This window comes from Hirundo rustica, chromosome 4 (assembly GCF_015227805.2).
Source record: "Hirundo rustica isolate bHirRus1 chromosome 4, bHirRus1.pri.v3, whole genome shotgun sequence".
NCBI lineage: Eukaryota > Metazoa > Chordata > Aves > Passeriformes > Hirundinidae > Hirundo > Hirundo rustica.
Genome location: NC_053453.1, coordinates 12,375,752 through 12,393,659, shown reverse-complemented (window position 1 = coordinate 12,393,659; position 17,908 = coordinate 12,375,752). Strand labels below are relative to the sequence as shown.

Here is a 17,908-nt window from a genome sequence, read left to right as displayed (position 1 = left end):
ATAATGAAAATGAAAAAGGGAGAGAGGAATAAAACCCAAGGGAAAAAACCCATTGTTGTGTTATCAACATTATTCTCATTTTAAATCCCAAACACAGCACTAGGAAGAAAACCAACTCTATCCCAGCAAACCCAGACAACACAACATGGTTTCAAGTTGACTTTTAGATCATCTGAGATAAGAAACTGGGGGATAAAACAGGATAACTTCCATAACAACATCGCTCCAAAACAGGAAGAGATGTCTGCAAATGATAAATACCCCATCTGGAAAGATTTATATGGAAGTCCCTCTGGTTTCATTATGTAGTTATTGTTATTGATTGGTTTGACTGACTTAATTTGCCTTGGAGGAAACTATCAATTTTAAAGCATCAGAGTTCACCAGTAATTTTGATAACAGAGATATAAGGAGTAATTAGGAACAGTGCAAGTGCAACCAAGATATGAGGTGCTGAGTGGGTCCTGCAGTGACTGAGGCAGTGACAGCAGTGCAGGAAAATGCAAAACACGGCTGCAGGCAAAGGATCAAAAAGAGGAAATGCATTACAAGGCAGACTGCTGCCAGAAAACATTAAGTTCATTTAAAAGAAATTAGAGAGAGACTTTGGCTTCTGTAGGTAAAGCCATTATTCTAATCAGTCATGCTAGGTTATAGAATGTTGGAGTCCAGGCCATTCCTTTGGCTGCCCTGGAGGGTCAGAGACCTGGACAGGGGGGTCTGAGACCCTGGCCCAGAGGGACATTGGCTTTGATCTCAGTCCTTGGGAAAGGCTTCCTGCACTGCAGGAGGGATTGCAAGCCACAAGAGTGTGAAAGATAGTAGTTTAGCTTATCACAGGGTGAGGAAACAGTAGGTTTGGGTTTTTAGTATTGAAGTGAATGGGGGCAAGATGGAGGACTTGGGCGTTGTCTCTTGCTTCTTCTCTCTTCTTCCCTCACTCCATTTTCTGCAGTGACGGTGGCACAAAGTAGTTTCAAGAGATTGGGTCAAAGTAGAGATGACCTGTTTAGTATAAGTGATAGGTATTGGCAAATAATGATAAATAAAGAATATGTAGCAATTAGCATAAAAGATAGCGACAGCCCTGTGCGAGGAGGAGTCACCAGATGCCCAAGCAGCTGCACAGACCTTTGCTGGGCGCTGAGAAAATTGTAAAATAAGAAACAATAAACAAAGCATGCAACCTTGAAAAATCAGAACCCGAAGACTCCGTCTCTTTTTTACGTCTGGCTCAGAGTTTTGCAGAAGGTAAAAAGACTCTAAAACCACCTGAATCTCAAAACTAAAAACTGAAAATAGAAGAGCAAACAGGATACCAGGAGGTGTTACCAGCAACCATATAGACAAGAAGGGATGTTGTCCATGCAAACCACTCAGACCAACTCAGCTGAGTCTGGGGTGAAGATTGGCTTATTAAACAAACAAACAAACAAACAACCCTCTAAATTTGGTGCTTTATAGATGCTTCATAGATCCAATCAAGATGCGTGTGTTTGTAGATGAGTGTTGGGCAGTTACATTTTTACTGAGAGGTGTAGTGATTTTCTAGTTATTGCACAGCAGTGTTTCATTTGATGTTCCATGCTCTGGTCAGCAGGGAGGTTTGGCTGGTTCACGACTCTGTTTAAGTGAGAGGGTCAGGATGGGGTTATCAGTTATGATTCACAGCTGGTTCACAGTTTCACCTCTACTAAAGCAAATTCAGGGCAATTCCAGGGGCTCCAGTGCTGCTTTGGTGAATTGTTACTGCTGTCAGGAGAAGGATGTGGTTACTGCTGGCTCTGACAATGAGTCTGGTGGGAGCAGATGTCTGGTGTGATAACAAGGTGTCCCTTTGTCACATTTGTCACTGGTATAAGCCCTGTCAAGCAGAGTGCCTGATGTTCGGCTCATGAGACAAAGATTTACGTTTGCAAAGTGGAAAGATGCAGAACAATGCAATATTTTTTGGAAGTTGTATGAGAGCTGCTTATATGGATGAGGCACCAGTCAAATACAGAAACAATAAAAAAATTATAAAAAAAAAAGTGGATGCAAACCAAGGACAGTTGTTTTCCTTCAACAGGATAGACTGGAATTTGGTGCTAAAATGGAAACTGTGAAAAGTACAGAATGAAGGTATCGGCCTAACAGGTCTATAAAGAAATATATATAAGTTGCTATTATAAAACATGCTGGGACAATTAAGAAAATATTTAAAATAGATTTTGGCTCAAGCCTTTGGAAAGAGATTTTTTTTCTTCTTCTATATTTCAGCAGCACAGTAACTTATTAGCATTTTCTATTTATATTACTGCTGGTGCCTGTTTACTGTTACTGAATCTACTTGCCTTGGAGCACTTAGTGCTGTCTTGCTCTCTATGGAACACTGAGATTTCAGTAGTAGTCTTCTCATCCCTTCTGACAATGGCCTGAAACCACCAACAGGCTGCAGACCAGGGCCTCACCACCCCATTCTCCTGACTCGTGGAACCAAATCACATATTACACAAGGGTCTCATTCAGTGTGCTGGGAATTATGCTATAAAAAGGGGATATTCTCTTCCCCATGCTCCGCAATTTCCATATGTGTAGCTCCGATTAGGTTTAATGAGACTGGTACTTATAAATCCCTGAGATGAAATTATAACCCTAAGTGGGTTCTAACAAAAGGCTACTCAAATGTTTTGATTAACAATCCCTTTAAAGAAGATAAGCAAAAACATATCCTCTCTTTCAGGGCAAATTTTAAAAAAATTGTTTATTAGTGGTTCGTTCCTGAAAACCTGTGTTTCTAGTGAAGGGCTTGCTTCAGTAAATATTCACAAATGTGGAGATAAAGCACTTCTCTTGTAAGCACCTAAAAACCCTAAACTGACCTGTTTCATCACTGAATCCCCATTTGTGAACGCAATTCAAATGTGAACTTGCAATAAATTATTATTTCCAGAAATATAAAGAAAATGCATTTAAATTTCACATATGGGGGAAAGGTTATAAAACCCATGCTTCTTATCTCAAGTGTGAGTCACTTCAGCACAGCGGTACCCTCTGAAGAATCAGGTTGCTGTGTTCAGGCTCTGGCTGTCTGCTGACCACAGAAGGACTTACGGATTTTAGTGACAGACTTTATTAGGCTGTTACACACATACCTGTTTCTTTCCTAGGGTTCTGATTAACATGTGGATGGTATTTTCCCCCCAGCATTGCAGATAGAAAAAGGATTTATTATTCAATAGCAAAACAGTAGTAATAATAATAATAATAATGAAACAAACACCTGACTTCAAGAAAGATAAAGCTAACGTATTTCTGGGTGGAAGAATCCTTCTGTTGGTTGCTGGTCTTTTCTTTCTTCATACTGTTTAATAATTTATCAAACCATCCTGACCCTTGATTGATCACAAGGGCTACCAAGTGCTTTAGCAGTCTGTTACACTCTGTCAAATGAGATGTGTTTTTTCCTGTGAAGCAGAACAAAGTCAAACCCCCAAAATCAATTGGCAACAGCATATTTCAGCCGGGTGGGTGCAGTTCACTTAGGGCCATATTCTGCACTTTTACTCCAGCTGAAAGGAACTTACATCTATAATTTAGAAACCTTTATCTGGCTGCTTGCTCAGGTAGAAACTGTATGAGCTCATAACTGTCCATTTGTGTTTGTGCTTTAGAAATTATAGTTGCCAGCTCCAGATATTTCTTTACTCCAAAGGGTCCCTTTTAATCGGGATTATTGATGTTTTCCTTAAACATATTTGGGATTTTTTTTACAAAAATACAAAACCCACGAAAAACAGGAAGCAATTTAATTTTCTTCCCATCACTAGTTCTAAAATTTTAAGACTTACATTGCAAGGTCCTGAAAGGGGTTAATAACTGTTTAAGGATGTTGCTCAAATATTCTTCCAATAACTAAAACTACAGCATTATTTCACTCTCTCTAGCATTCACTGAAAATGTATAATTCACTTCTACATGTTTACAGGTAAGGTTCAAAAAGGTCCTTTAAACATATGAGGATACACAGGACAAAGGGAGGTTCCTACCTCTGAAAATATGGTCTGGAACCTGCAGCTTTAGCAGCTGTAAATAGCACTTTATGTCTGTATACATTCAGATTTTATCCTAAAATGTTCCTTAAGGTTTCCACTTGGCTTTCTGTGTGTTTGGGTCTTGCCAGCTGCCAGTCCAGCTGTGCTGCAGCCTCTGCTGCCCCTCAAATAATGTGCAGAGGCACACGGCTTCCCCTGAACTTGCAGGAGGACCTTGGCTCTGCAGCAGCCCTGGAGACCTGTTCTACAGGGATTTTACTGAGGAACCAGGCTCCTTGTTAACAGCCACAAAGTTGTCACTTGTCCCAGCGCTCCTGCATCTGAGTGGTGTGGTCTTCCATGCTTCAGGGGAGTGGGGGCATCTCTCTGTGTAATGGATCTTCAATTTCAGAGAGAGGATGTGCTTCTGGAAAGTTGAGACTGTGGGCATAAGCTCCCTGCCAAAGTGATTAATTGATAATAATAAAAAATATGGCTACCAACATCTTTCCATTTTGAGAAAAAAATAATCATCCTTCTTTTCCCCTCAGAACAAGTCCCTGGTGCTGCATGGGAAAACAAGGAGCAAGCCCTGGTTTGGCCACTTCAGCAGGGGATTCAGGCACAGTCACTTTTGCATCACTCCCTGCTTTGTAACACCAGACAGAACTGTGCTTACCTTGTGGATTTGTGGACCACTCTTTGAGGTGCTAGAGCCTGGATGGAGAGTATAGGCCTCAAGCTCTGTTTCCCAAGGGAAAGGATGGTTCTTAGGACTAGGTATTTTATTTTTACATAATGCAACATCTAATTTGAAAATGATTATTTCTGATTCAAATTTATTATCTCCTAATCAGGAATTATTGCTTTCTCAAAGATGCCAGAGTTATTTTGTTACTTAGAGCTTTTTCTTCTTGAATTTCATCAATATTTTATCTTTGGCATTTTGCTGTCACCTACATGTATCTTTGAAAATGGAAGCATGTAGCAGATAATCAGTTTAGAAGCAGCAAAGCCAAAACGTGGTCATTCATTTTACAGCTATATCTAAAATTCACTCTCTCATTTAATATCACACTCAATTCATATAATAAATAGGAAATGGTATGCTACCTTCCATCTGGCTCATCACTGGAAATTCTGTTGAGCCTTAGCTTTAATGAAGGATTTACCAAGGACCTCGGCATGCAGATGAAATCCTTGTATGAAGTTTTGGTTTAGAAAACTGGTTTTTTAGGAGGATATGTCAAGTTGTAATACAGAACATTATGTAGTTACATAATACAGGGTGAAAGACAGAACCTATTGCAGATCCACGTTTCTCAGACTTACAAAGCAGAACATGATGTGACTCTTTCCTGCATATATCTGTACCAGTAGATGCTTCCCAAGCTCTATAAATAGAAAAGATAATATTTTGTCTTCCAGGGGCTGAAATGGGAGAATTGTTGCTATAATTTATGGTTCTCCCTTTTGGAAAAGATACACAAGGTGAAAGTTATAATGAGTTCAGGATCAACACTTGAATTTGACATTTATGGATCACCATTTTCACATCTCACTCACCTTTGTGTAGGCCATCTGATAAAGGAAGCAAAATATTTCCTTGCATTAGCTGTTACAGTCTGGTTCTGATTATCAATAAAATAATTTTAAACATTTAAAGATTGAAGTTATGTATTTGTCATCTGACCTTACCTAAGATTTTCCTTCCAATATTTTTCTTTACCTCTGCATTTCTTGTATTAATTTTATCCCTTGAAATCCACCTCTTCACACACAAAGTTCTTTGATTCAGTGACTATAGATATAGCATTGAATAGAGCTAAGCAGATTTTTTTTAAAGTTTACACAATAAAAACGGCTGCTGAGTTCCCTCTTGAGAGTGACTGAGAATGTCTAGTTCCTCTCCTAGCAGTGCTGTTGTTGGCAGGTACAAAGCATGTCTGGGATTTGAATGGTTATAATGGTTATACTGATTATATTGAGAGAAAGCCTCAGAAATTTTAGGGGATGGGGAATCTAGAAAGTGCAGATGTCTGAAACGTGTCACTATGATGAGTGCACACTGTAAAAACCAAGGCAAAAGGAGTTCAGAGAGATGTTACCAGCTTATTTTATGCAGCACGTTTTAGAGTGTGTTTATAGAGTTTTATATGGGAAGATATTAAAATTTTACCTAAAGATTCTTAGTTTTGTAAACACTAGACTTGGATGTACGTGGTTGCACCGGTCACCAGGGTGTGAGGGAAATACCTATACACAATCTTGACCTGAGCCACTCTGAGGCTGTCAGAGGGTCCAGACACAGGATCCAGTTTTGTTCTTAGAGCTGCTGTATAACCAGGCTTGTCTCATAGTCATTTAAATCTTTTGTAGCAGAATGTTGTTTTGTCCTGTGATTTGCTACGGGGAAAGCGTGCAGCATGAGAAGCAACTTACCTGTTTGGAGAGGGGCTGAACGAGAAGGGAGGAGTTGCCTTCCATAACAAGGAAGTGCAAAAAGACTGGAAGTAAAAGGGTGAAATAACATTCTTTGCCTTTAGTTTACCAAGTTCTTAGTATCAATCGAATTTTCCATTGTTTTTTGCATTTTTATTATTTTTTTGTTCACCTTTTCAATCAGAAACCCTGGAATTTAAGCATCAAAATTTTTTTTTAATATTGCTGTCACTCACTGAAATTTCAGTATTTAATTGTTGTTAAATCCTCTGAAGGTTCTGAACTCCTAAATGGAGTTGATGTACTCATTAAAGGTCCAGCAGATGAGGAGGGTTGTTTTTATAGTAAAAATATAACAATCAATTATTAATAAAGTATAAAGATAACATGGTGAGAAAATTATAAAATTGGGATTTGAAATGATTGCTGTATTATTCATTGAATTTTTTTTAAAAAAAAATTTAATGACTTGGGTTTTTTTCCTTGCTTAGAATTTATTCTAGTAACTGCGAAGTTGTTCTTTTTTTAAACCGTAAATCAAAGGAAAAAGAAATTCTCCACAGATGTTGTATATGTTTGATGTATTAGACATATTTTTGCAGTATACTGCCTGAAACCTAGGGAATTCATTAACTCACAAGTTGCTGCCAAGGAGGGAAGCAGTCACATTTCCCAAGCTGCTCTGCCTGTCCCCTGACTGGGGGAGGTGTTAGGGCAGCCTTTGTCCTCCCTTGTATTTGGCTGGCTCTGGAGAAAGGGGGATTTCTTCAAACTGAAGGGCTGTTCCTGCTTCTCCCCTGACAGATCTGTTATTTAATTACCCTGACAGTGCAAGGCTCTCTGTTTCCCATTGCACAGCCAGGGATGATGAGAGATGAGAGCTGCAGCAGCCCCAAGACCCCAGCCCACAGCACTGAAGTCACTGGCTTTAGCACAGACTTCAGAGAGAGGAACAGGCTTTGGGAGAGAATCAGAGTCACCCCCTGACACCCTGGGCAAAGCAAAGCAGCTGCCTAAATAGCATTTCCTCTGTGAGGGACCTCTCTGGGCATATTTTTGGACACACCTGTCCCAGCAGGGCACTGCTGCAGGACTTCAGCAGTGGGAGCAGGGCCGTGAGCCTGGGCATCAGTCAAGTGGGATTCCTTAAGGATGTTACTGCCACCCCTCTCAATTAGCCAAGAAAGGCAAATAAAGCAATACAGCATGGCATGAAGTGGTCAAACCTCCTCTGTAGCTACTCTCTTGCAATAAAGAAGAGTCAGTAAAATACCATCTCTCTGGATTTCCCTACTACTGATCTCCAGAAAAGAGGCTTCATGCAGGGGAGCTTGAGCCTTCTCTGTGACTATCCTGACAGGATCATTTGGGGTTTTGAGCTGTGACTGTGTGAATGACAGAAAATCTCATGTGGATTCTCAGTGGAGAACTAACTGAAAAAACCCAGAATGAGGAGGTTGTGGTTGTTTGTAAAAGATGCAGGCATCACTACCATCACCTGCTGCCTCCTGTCCCTCCTCGGATGGATCACTTAAATTCACTGTGGCTCATTTCTCCCCACACAAAAACTGAAGCTGGTTTAGAATTTCATAGCCCTGAGGATAAACAGCATCCATAACCTTGAGCTAAAGTCTGTCATCCTCACCAGTACCCAACCGGGATTTCAGACATTGTCTATAAAATCTGAAATGTTTGCTTGTGAGACAGCCCCCACTTCATGAAGGTGCTGCTGGCATCCAGTCCCTGGGGACACCAGAGGTGAAGCAGTGTGTTTGCATTAGGAAGGATTTATCCCCCTCCTTGATGTAAACCTCTCACTTGCAAACTCCTTCCACCTCTGGATCTGTGGGGGCTTACAAGAAATTGCTGCATTCACATTACAGGAGAATTACCAAAAACCCAGTAATAAAGAACTCTGGGAGCCAGAGATATTCCTCTGTTGTTTGAATTCCAACAAGCAAATTTGGGAAATACCAGCCACTGGTAATAAACTTTTGAGATGCAATCACTAAATAGCTGACAGTGACCTTTTTGAGCACAGTGGTGCCATTGCCTTTTCCTTTTGATCCTATTAGCAATGTTTCAGCCCATGTCACTGTTTCATGAAATGGAGGTTCAATATTTGAAGTAAATTGGAACAAGACATTCTCTTCTGATAATTTAATTTAAAAGAATAGTTTCATCATTTACTCTTTCATGTACTAGGATTAAAGGTGTAGTGATCATTTGATAAGATTGCATTCCTTTAAGCCAAAGGGTGTCAAGCAAACAACCAAGTTTGCACTACTTTGTAGGAAACTACAAAAGGGCTCCAAGGGGAGAAAGATTGCTGTCAGACATTGTTTTATGTTAAAAATACAGTTAGTTTGTCTAATGCCGAACTGCAGTGAATTCCAGAGGGAGGGTTTAATAGATGACATTTACATTCATTCATGTATTAGAGGCATGTATGAAAAAGAAATTAAAAAATCAAAGGAATGGGTACTGGTAAAACTGTGGAAGGCTGCTGCTTTTATTTCAGATCAGAAGAGTTCATGAATCCAGAGTTTATCTGCTTTTTCCAAATAGATGTCTATTAAGAGATAATACCTTTCTCTACGAGCTTCATTTTTCTTATTAAAATAGAACTCTTTTTTTTTTTTTTTTTTTTTTTTTTTTTTTTTTTTTTTTTTTTTTTGCTTCAGGTATTATTTTCTTTTAGGTCTGTAATCGGTGTAAATGAAGCAATGGAATAACTGATTTACAGTAGCTGTGATCCAGCTTCTCCTTCAGAAATGCAAATAATTCCTCTGGTATTGGCCTCCTGAAGACTTAGCAGTAAATACACTGAGCCTTGCTGTAAACGCAAAGTCAGCCTTGGCTCAGGCAAAGGCCAGCTCCAGTATTTTCATTGGCATTAATTCTAATTAATTGATGGCACATCCCTGGGGTTTTTTCATTCCGTGTTGCCACGATGAAACACATGGCAGATGCGTTTCTCGGTCTGTTAGCACCTCGCAATGAGCCATTAACACGTGTTACTGTTTCCTTCCTCTGTGTCTTTCTCCTAGGAATTATGTCTGACCACCAGTTTGGAAACCAGTTCATGTGCAGCGTGGTTGCGTCCCATGTGAGCCATCTCCCAACCACAAACCTCAGTTTTGTTTGGATTGCTCCACCTGCAGGGACGGGCTGTGTCAACTTCATGTACGTAAGGACGCAAAGCCGCGAGCAGATAATCACTCTGGGGACAACTAAACCACCTAACCTGCTTGCACTGCCTGCATAAAAGAGTCAGTCAGAGTACACTGCCAAGGGTAGACTGTAATTTGAAGTAAGAATATTGAGTTCTTTCTGGCTGATGAGTTTCTGTGCATATTGGGGCTTCTTATTTTCAAAGCATGTAGGCAGTCTAGAATTTAAAAGAAATTATTCTTCTCAGTAATTAATCATATCATTGATCCATTAAGTGTATAGCCCATTTGCACTGACACAAGCTTGTAACTATTGCATTTAATATGAGTTAGAACATCTCACAAATATATTATTCATATTGTAAGCATCAATATAAAATGCAAGTGTTTGAGAGTAGCTATGCTCAAGTATTTACTGTACCTAATTTTAAACACTCTGAACTTCTGTTGAACCGAGAATGACCAAGAGGGGTTTCTTCTGTAATTTGTTTAAAGACGTAAGTTATCATTTGACGATTTAGTACCAAATAAAGTTCCAACAAAATAGCTTAACTTGAATTATTAGCATGTATATTACTATCTTTTACCTTCAATGAATTTTTAATTATTTGTCCCAGAATTTTATAGACCAGATTTGAGAGAGAATGCAATCAAAAGTAGAAAATATTTTAAGTCTGACATTTTCAAAGGAAAAAAAAAAAAAAAAAAGGCAGACAACTCCCAAATTCAATAAGTGAATAATTGCAACATTTCAGAGACATGTTTCTGTGTTTCTGTGACTGTCCTGTAGTCAAAACAAACTTTCTGAGTATAATTCCCCTTCAATCCATACTGGGAAGCAGCAGGTAAGTGCCCCACGCATTCAAGTTGTTTGACTGTTTTAAAACTAAAAATGAGCAACTGACTTATTTGAGATTATAATTTGCTGATGGTGAGCACAGTACTTGTAAATTGATTTACTTGTGACTTTGATATTCCCCCTTACCTATATAATGCATTTTTTTGCCTACACAGTCAGGATACATTATTTTTTATCTGTGATGGTAATCTTCTTCTAGACATCTAACAGTAAATTGGGAAATAATAGTTTTGATGATTGGTAACTAAATTATGAGGGTGGTTTTGTTGTATATACAACAGTTGTATATATGTTGAGGAAATGTGTCAACTATGTTGTTTATACAACTTTTAATTCCTTTCTAAAAATAATTTCCTTTGTTGATAAGGTTGAAGCAGCTAATATTTGTTTGAGCTGCCTGTACATCTTCTCTGTATACTCTTGCTTACTCCCTTTCTTTCTTGACTTTTTTGGTTTTCCTGGTAGTCAAGAAATAATTGTTGAATTTTTGGTCCTAACTTGCGCAGTGACTGCAAATGCATTTGTTATGAGATGTGACCCTCCATTATGAGTTTTGAGGTCAATTTCTAACCAGTCATTCATTTTCCTGTGGGTGATTTTTTTCCATGGTTTTGTATTGGGTTTTTTCATGTTCGCCATTGCTGAAGAAGCGCTGACAGATAACTGCAGAAATACAGATAGTACTATGAATGCTGATTCTTATTTAAGTGAAATAAAAGGGATATTTTCTAAGGTAATGAGTGCTTGTCTATCTTGAAATCCGTGAAAGGTTCAACATCAGCTTCAGTGGAAACAGAGTTAGAAACAGTTTTGGAAATCAAACCTGTCATTTCCTGGTTTTTTAAGTCATAATCCACCTCTTTGGCATTAGCACCCCTTGAACAAAGGGGGTGTTTGCACTATGGTAGTGAAGTCCGTAGCCATGTGTAGCAGAAATCTGAATTTATTGTTGACTAGGCAATTGGCAGCATGGATGCAAACCTGCATCTGGCAAGGCTGAGAGGTCTGATCCTGCAGTGGGGAGCCCAGCAGCACAGCTGCTCCCAGGGCCCCTGAGTCTGTCTTGGTGGCTTTTCAGAATGTCTCACATGAGGTATAAGGATGCTCCATGGGTGATACTGCTTTGTCTTTGAGGATGAGCAAAATGATGCAGTTATATCAGTTTGCTTTCCCATAGAACAAATTCAGATATAGTGGAAAGGCTCAGTTTCTCTTACGTTGCTGTTTACTCCAGGATCACACTTGCCTGCAGGAATACTGGGTAAATGTGATCATCAGTTCAAGGAAATGTAAAGAGAAATACGTTATACCTCTAATCCTCCTCCTCAATTTTTCTTCAGCTGCCCACACTTTCTTGCCTCAGCTGGTGTTTCTCCTGCTTACTAAATCACAAGCTGCAGTAAACAAAGCTATTTTTGTGGTGAAGTGTTAGTCTGCCCACCTTAACCAATTCCCTGCATACAAGAGTTCCAGATGACTCTATCTTGTTTGCCTTCCTTTGTGCCTTTATAGCAAATAATAAACAAGATTTTTTTTAACACTTTAAATTTAATATAGATTACATTCAATATATAAATTTAATTAATTTTTATTTAACTTTTAATCAATTGAAAGTGTTTACAAAAGACAGTAGAATCTGACAGAATTGATAGACTCTAACAATAATTCAGTAGAGATAAGAACTTCCTGAACTGTTTGTTGCCAATACATCTGTGATTCAGATCAGCTCATTAGTCTTTGACCTCTCTGTGGATGGTTAATAGGGTTATTAATTAGCATTAGTTTTGACGTGCAACTTTTGAGTGTTGACACCTCTCCCTGGACAATTCTCAGGAGGAACTGGACAAAGGTCACCAGGCAAATCTCTCACAGGCCAGATAGCTTTTGCTATAGATGCAAATATCTTTTATTAACTGCACACACTAATGACCTGTTCTGGCTTCCACTGAAACAGTGGAATTCTGTGGATGTGGCACAAAGTCATGATCCTGTAGACATCATGGGCAAACTTCCCTTACACTTCATCTGTGCTTTTTGGTGTGGTCTCCTAGAACTCAGTCCTGAAAAAGACAGAAGCCCTAAGACAGAGATCTGTGCAGTGATGCTTTCAGCCTGTTCTTCCTTGTAGTTCTTGTATCCATTGGTAACCAAACAAACATGACAAAGGGGTTGAGATATTAAGATACTAAGACACTAAGTTTCATAAAAGTCAGTAGGCAGACCATTTATACCTGAACATTCGGACATTCCAGCAACAATCCTCTGTGCTACAACAGGATTTGTTTATAAACTGCCAGAAATATTCCTGCTGTAAATGCGCCAGTTCCCAGTTCCAGTCCACCTTGCATTTCCCAGTCATGGTGGAGGAGGTTGGCTCCTGGCCACGCTTGGGTTACTGGAACAGCCAGTGAGGGACAAACAATTATTGCTGTGCTGCAGGAAGGAATGCTCTGGGGAGGGAGGTGGGGCACAGTTCTGCAAGGAAGATGGGCTTATTTCGTGTATGTGAGATACAGGGGCACAGCAAATTGGGATTCACGCCAGCTGGCTAGCACAGAATTCAGTTTCTTTCCAATCCCACTGGAATATTCCTAATCTCTGCAGTTTGATGTAGTCCAGTTATTTCCATTGCACAAAGTGCTCTGCCACTGCTGGGTCTAAATGTAATGTTACCTGATGGAGCTTTGCATCTTTGGCTCGGTGTTTCACTCAACAAGCCGCCTTCCCCATTTCACGAGGAAAAGGAATGATGTAGAGTCCTGTGCTCCATGGAGGAGAGTGGTTGGAGCCAACATCTTTCTGCGCAAAATGAGGAAGTAGCCATTTTTTTACAGTAGTTGTGTGCAAATTTATTTTCACTCAGTTGGGTTTTTTTCCTCAAAGTACCTTATTATGGCAACTAAATGAATATTAAAAGTACCTTTTTATGAAATACTCCACTAAGAGAAACTATGAGTGCTGCTGGTGTTCCTGTAGTACATTTTAGTATAGTCCTTTGTGTTTTCATCATTGATACTTCCAGCTAAGTTGGGGAAAAAAATGATAAATTTTATTACAGAATAGTTTTCTTAGCAATAACCTAGGACTATGTTAAACAGGTATTGAGTACAGGGCCTCCCAAGAAAAATGCCAGGATCTGTAAATTCTCTTTACCACCACAAAATAGTAGGTCCTCCTTTACATTATCAAGTTATTTCTCTGATTGTGTGCAAATTTGTAAAATATTATCTTTGTAATCCTTCAGCTAGGTTTCGCAGTTTGTAATTTCTGCTCTAAGCTCACACTAACCTAGTTAAAGCTCAGCCTGACAGCAGGGATAATAATGGCTGTTAAGCAGGGTGGCATGCTGGGCTGCATCTTAGGTTATTAAGCCTGTTGTTTTATAGATGGCTTAACTTAGTAGTTTGCAGAAGTGATAAAGCTGACCTAAATAGCAAAAGCATATTGTGTTTTGATCACCAGCAAGGTTTATTGCAGAAGTTACAGCTATTGTATTAAATATAATTGTAGGCTGTAGAATGTACCTAGAAAAATAAATATTTTTCTTATATAACCATTTGTGTTAGTCACTGAACAGGTGTTTAATAATTATGATTATGTCTATATAGTCACTGTAACTTCTATTAAGAGAAGACTGGACTTCTGTAAAGTTATCTGCCTGGGTCTGTAGGCAGAATCTAATAATCTAGTAAGTACTGAAAGGCCCAATCACATATTATGTGACACTTAATTAGCACAGCTTATGGTGCAAACGGCTCAACAGGAATGGGAATAGCTGTGGTGGTGTGTGTATGAAGACAGAGGTAAGAGAGGTGGCTGAGGCAGGGCACTGGCACATCACTTCTTTTGAGGCAGGAGAAACTGATTCTCAGCACAACTCCTGGAAAAAGTCTGGGACTGAATGCTGAGGCAGACAGCTGAACTGTTGGAAGAAATTTTCAAGAAATTGAAAATCTCAGTGTTTTTCACTGAGAATATGCCTCTTCCCATAATCACCTTAAGTTACAACTCCTTTCTGGGAAGTTTGAAGTACCCTGTTCCAGAACTGGTCTTTTCATGCCCATGTGTTTAAGCCTGTTTCAGGAGCTGGCAATGGTGTTAATGTATGAAACCAAAATACCATGCTGTACAAACACTACAGAACATAAAGCCTGTGATTGAGAGACTTGGTTACCTATTTAAAGCAATTATAGAAAACCTATGATAATAATTATGGAACTATTGAGTAAACATCCAGGATTACATGCTTTACTATATTAGTCCTCTAGCCAGGGTGGGAAAGGTCAATATTGTCTGAAGGAATCACATTCCCCTGGTAAACCACTTAGCTAAACTGCCACTTAAGATGCTGTTCACTGTGTTTTTTTCAATTGTTTGAAGGAAGTACAAGAGACAATCTTCAAGATTAAGTACACAATTATGTTTGTACACAATGATAACACACACAAATAATAGCATAAAAATAAACAGAAAACAACATCTGTCAGAAGTGAGGTCCCTTAAGTCCCTCACGTTTATGTATAATCAACTCTCAATTATATGGTCATGTACGTCTTTCTCCCTCACATTCTTATGATGACACAGAATTGTACACTGAAATACACTGTTGTTCACAGCATTCTAGTTTCTGCCATGGTTTGAAATCTCTGCACTCAGTTGAGGAGTGTGCCATAACACATATGGAAACCTTGATGTACAGATAGCCTTGACTTTGGGGTTTTGTGAAGAAGAAGATCTCTGCTTCAATAAGTGCTGCATTTCTCTTCTTACACTTTACTGCAACAAAAGGGTGAAGCAGGATATTTCATAGCGCTCTTTGTGATGGTGGTGTGGACTCTGAGTCAGGGATTGTACAAGCAGCGCCAAATAAGAGACAGTTGCTGCTTACAGTGAGAGTAGTTCCAACATTAGCCCAGTGTTGCAGTCATTTTTATTTTTCTCTATTGCTTATAACTTATGCCTTGTAGAAAAAAAAAAAAAAATCAGTAATTGTTCCTTGCTGGTGTGTCAGTCTAGTGGAACTGTGAAGAAAAATTACTCCCTTGCTTGGTTTTCCACTTCCCTGGGCAGAGACATTGTTGTGCCGTCAATCAATATTATGTGTAATATTCTGAAAATCACGAGCCAATATTTGATTCCTATCTTGGCTCTGCTCTCATGTCCCATTTTGATGTGGTGCCCAGATTACCTCCTTCATCTTCTGTATTTGTTAATTCCCAGTGAAATGAAAACACTGTGCATGGAATCATTGTGGCTCCTCTATGACCCCAAACAGCAAAGACTCATCTGACTATGCAGAATTAGATTTAACTTGTTTGTTAGTTTTGTCTTAGTTTTGCCTGTTTCGTGTAAAGCAGACAGAGGTGACTAATGAGAAATTGTGAGTGTTTTCAGAAACCTCTTTAACAGAACAGAGTAACACAAAGGGTACTGTGATGGTGAGTACTCGGAAGTGTTCAGAGCAAAGCAAAAAAAACCACATGATAGAGGACAAAAGCTGGTTGCATTTAATTGTCCACTCCTGAAAAGAGGTTTTCTGTTGTTTCAACTGGATATAGGTTATGTGCCTATCTCTGGGTAGGAGTCTATGTGAGCTGTCTGTCTGTAATCCCCTGAGGGTTTTGGGTGTGCAATCTGGTTCGGTAGACATCCAGGCCTGACATTCACTTCTACATCTAGGGAGAGGTACCGCAGGAATAGAAGGTCTCTACTACCTTCCTTAGGATATTTCAAATTATTTAAATACTTCTAGGCAGGAGAATTAAGGTCTAGGTCTCCACTGACCAAAATGGATCACTAGATACATAGCTTGTTTGTAGACCTTTATATTTATGTCGGAATCCCACCGAGACAGACTCAGCTGCCTAAAGATAAGCATCCCGTACCAAGTCATGAAAAAGAAGTTTTCATTCCCACCACCCTCAAAAGTGAGTAACTTTGTCTGTGCCAAGGATTTCCAATGAGTGGGCTGCTCAATAGCTGAGATGTGCTGAAGGTTATGAATAAAAATGGTAACTGCGTAAAGTTCATAAAATCTTGCATTTTTTTCCTTTTTCCTTGTAGGTCAAATCTGTTGTGTAATTTTCTCTCAGATTAATGATATTCCTACTAAAAGCCCACTTTAATGAGAGGACTGCTCATTTTTTAAACTTTTCTTCAAGTGTGCAGACAACTGGTCATTTGTGATTTTAGACTCCTTATGCTGTGTTATAGGTATAAGAAAAGTAGAACCAACAAAGCCAGAAAAGATGGTTATGTGAGCATGTATTTAAAGTAAAAGCACATGCAACATATTGGTGTTAGTTGAAACTAATTCCAAAGACAGGCAAGAAGCACAAAATGCTACTTCTCTCAATGTTTTGTAATGCCAGAGTAGAAACTGCAATGTTATAAAGCATTAGGATGGTTTATTTTCTTTGTGTGATGCAAATTTATTATATCACATACTTGTAATATATGATAGCAGAAGAAAGCTCAGTATAGCCTTTGGTTTCTCGATTAAGATTTTGTTTTGGCTTCATATAGGACTCTGGAACCACCTGCATGAAATGAAAAGAAATGTATTCATTTTCTACTGGTATTATCTAAATAATAAAATGGTCATGGTGAGAATTTCTTCCTTTCTTACAAATGTTCATTTAGAAATTCTAGAAGCAGAGATTAGATTTTACTTTCTTCCTTTTTCTGCAGAATATTCTCATTATTTTTGTGTATGAGACCATCAATTCACAATCTGTGAATCAGTTATCAGTAACTGTGTTTAAAATTCTCTCTTGAATTTTGATTAAAATATCCCTGAAATTTTTCATTCTGAATTTTTCAGAATGTATTTTAGTTAGCGTAAACCTTTTCTTTCATTCAAAGCATTTCTTTATCTTCCCCTTTTCTCAAAATGGCTTAAATTTGAAAACATGACTGAAGCACAGAACATATTAGACACACTCTGAACACTTTGTTTCCACTAACAGGTTTTCCTCTGTATCAGAGCAGTTGAATGAAATGTATTTTTGCCTAGTAATAATTGATCAATAGCAAACTTTTCAAAATGACATCCTAGAAAAAATATTCTGAATGAAGTAGCCACAAATCAGTTCAGGGGAATTCTTTTGGAAATATGTATATAAAGAGTGAGCACTAAACATACATGGAACCATTGTCTACAGGTAGACATATAGTGCATAAAACACGAGTGCAGGCAAAGGCAATTGTAAAAGATGGTTTAAGAAGTTAAATTTCAGTACTGCAGACGAGTCTGTACAACTGAATACCATGTCTGCATGGAAGCCCCTGGAAACCCTGGAATGTCTCCTGGTGGACTGATAGAGCCTGATCATTTTGATGCCACCTCATAAGAGGATAATATGTCCAGTTCATGAATGAGCTGGGGTCAAGTGCATTGTCTTGTTTTTGGGAAGTCCTTG

At 38.8% G+C, this 17,908-nt stretch overlaps 1 protein-coding gene across 2 annotated transcripts in view; it reads left to right on the top strand.

The window, feature by feature from the left end:
* Positions 1-17,908, top strand: part of RELN (reelin) — a 279,101-nt gene that overhangs the window by 70,685 nt on the left and 190,508 nt on the right. For both annotated transcript variants that reach the window (XM_040061406.1, XM_040061404.2), the window contains exon 3: positions 9,506-9,641. In XM_040061406.1, the coding sequence (XP_039917340.1) occupies positions 9,506-9,641 (136 nt within the window). The remainder of the gene's footprint in view (positions 1-9,505; positions 9,642-17,908) is intronic.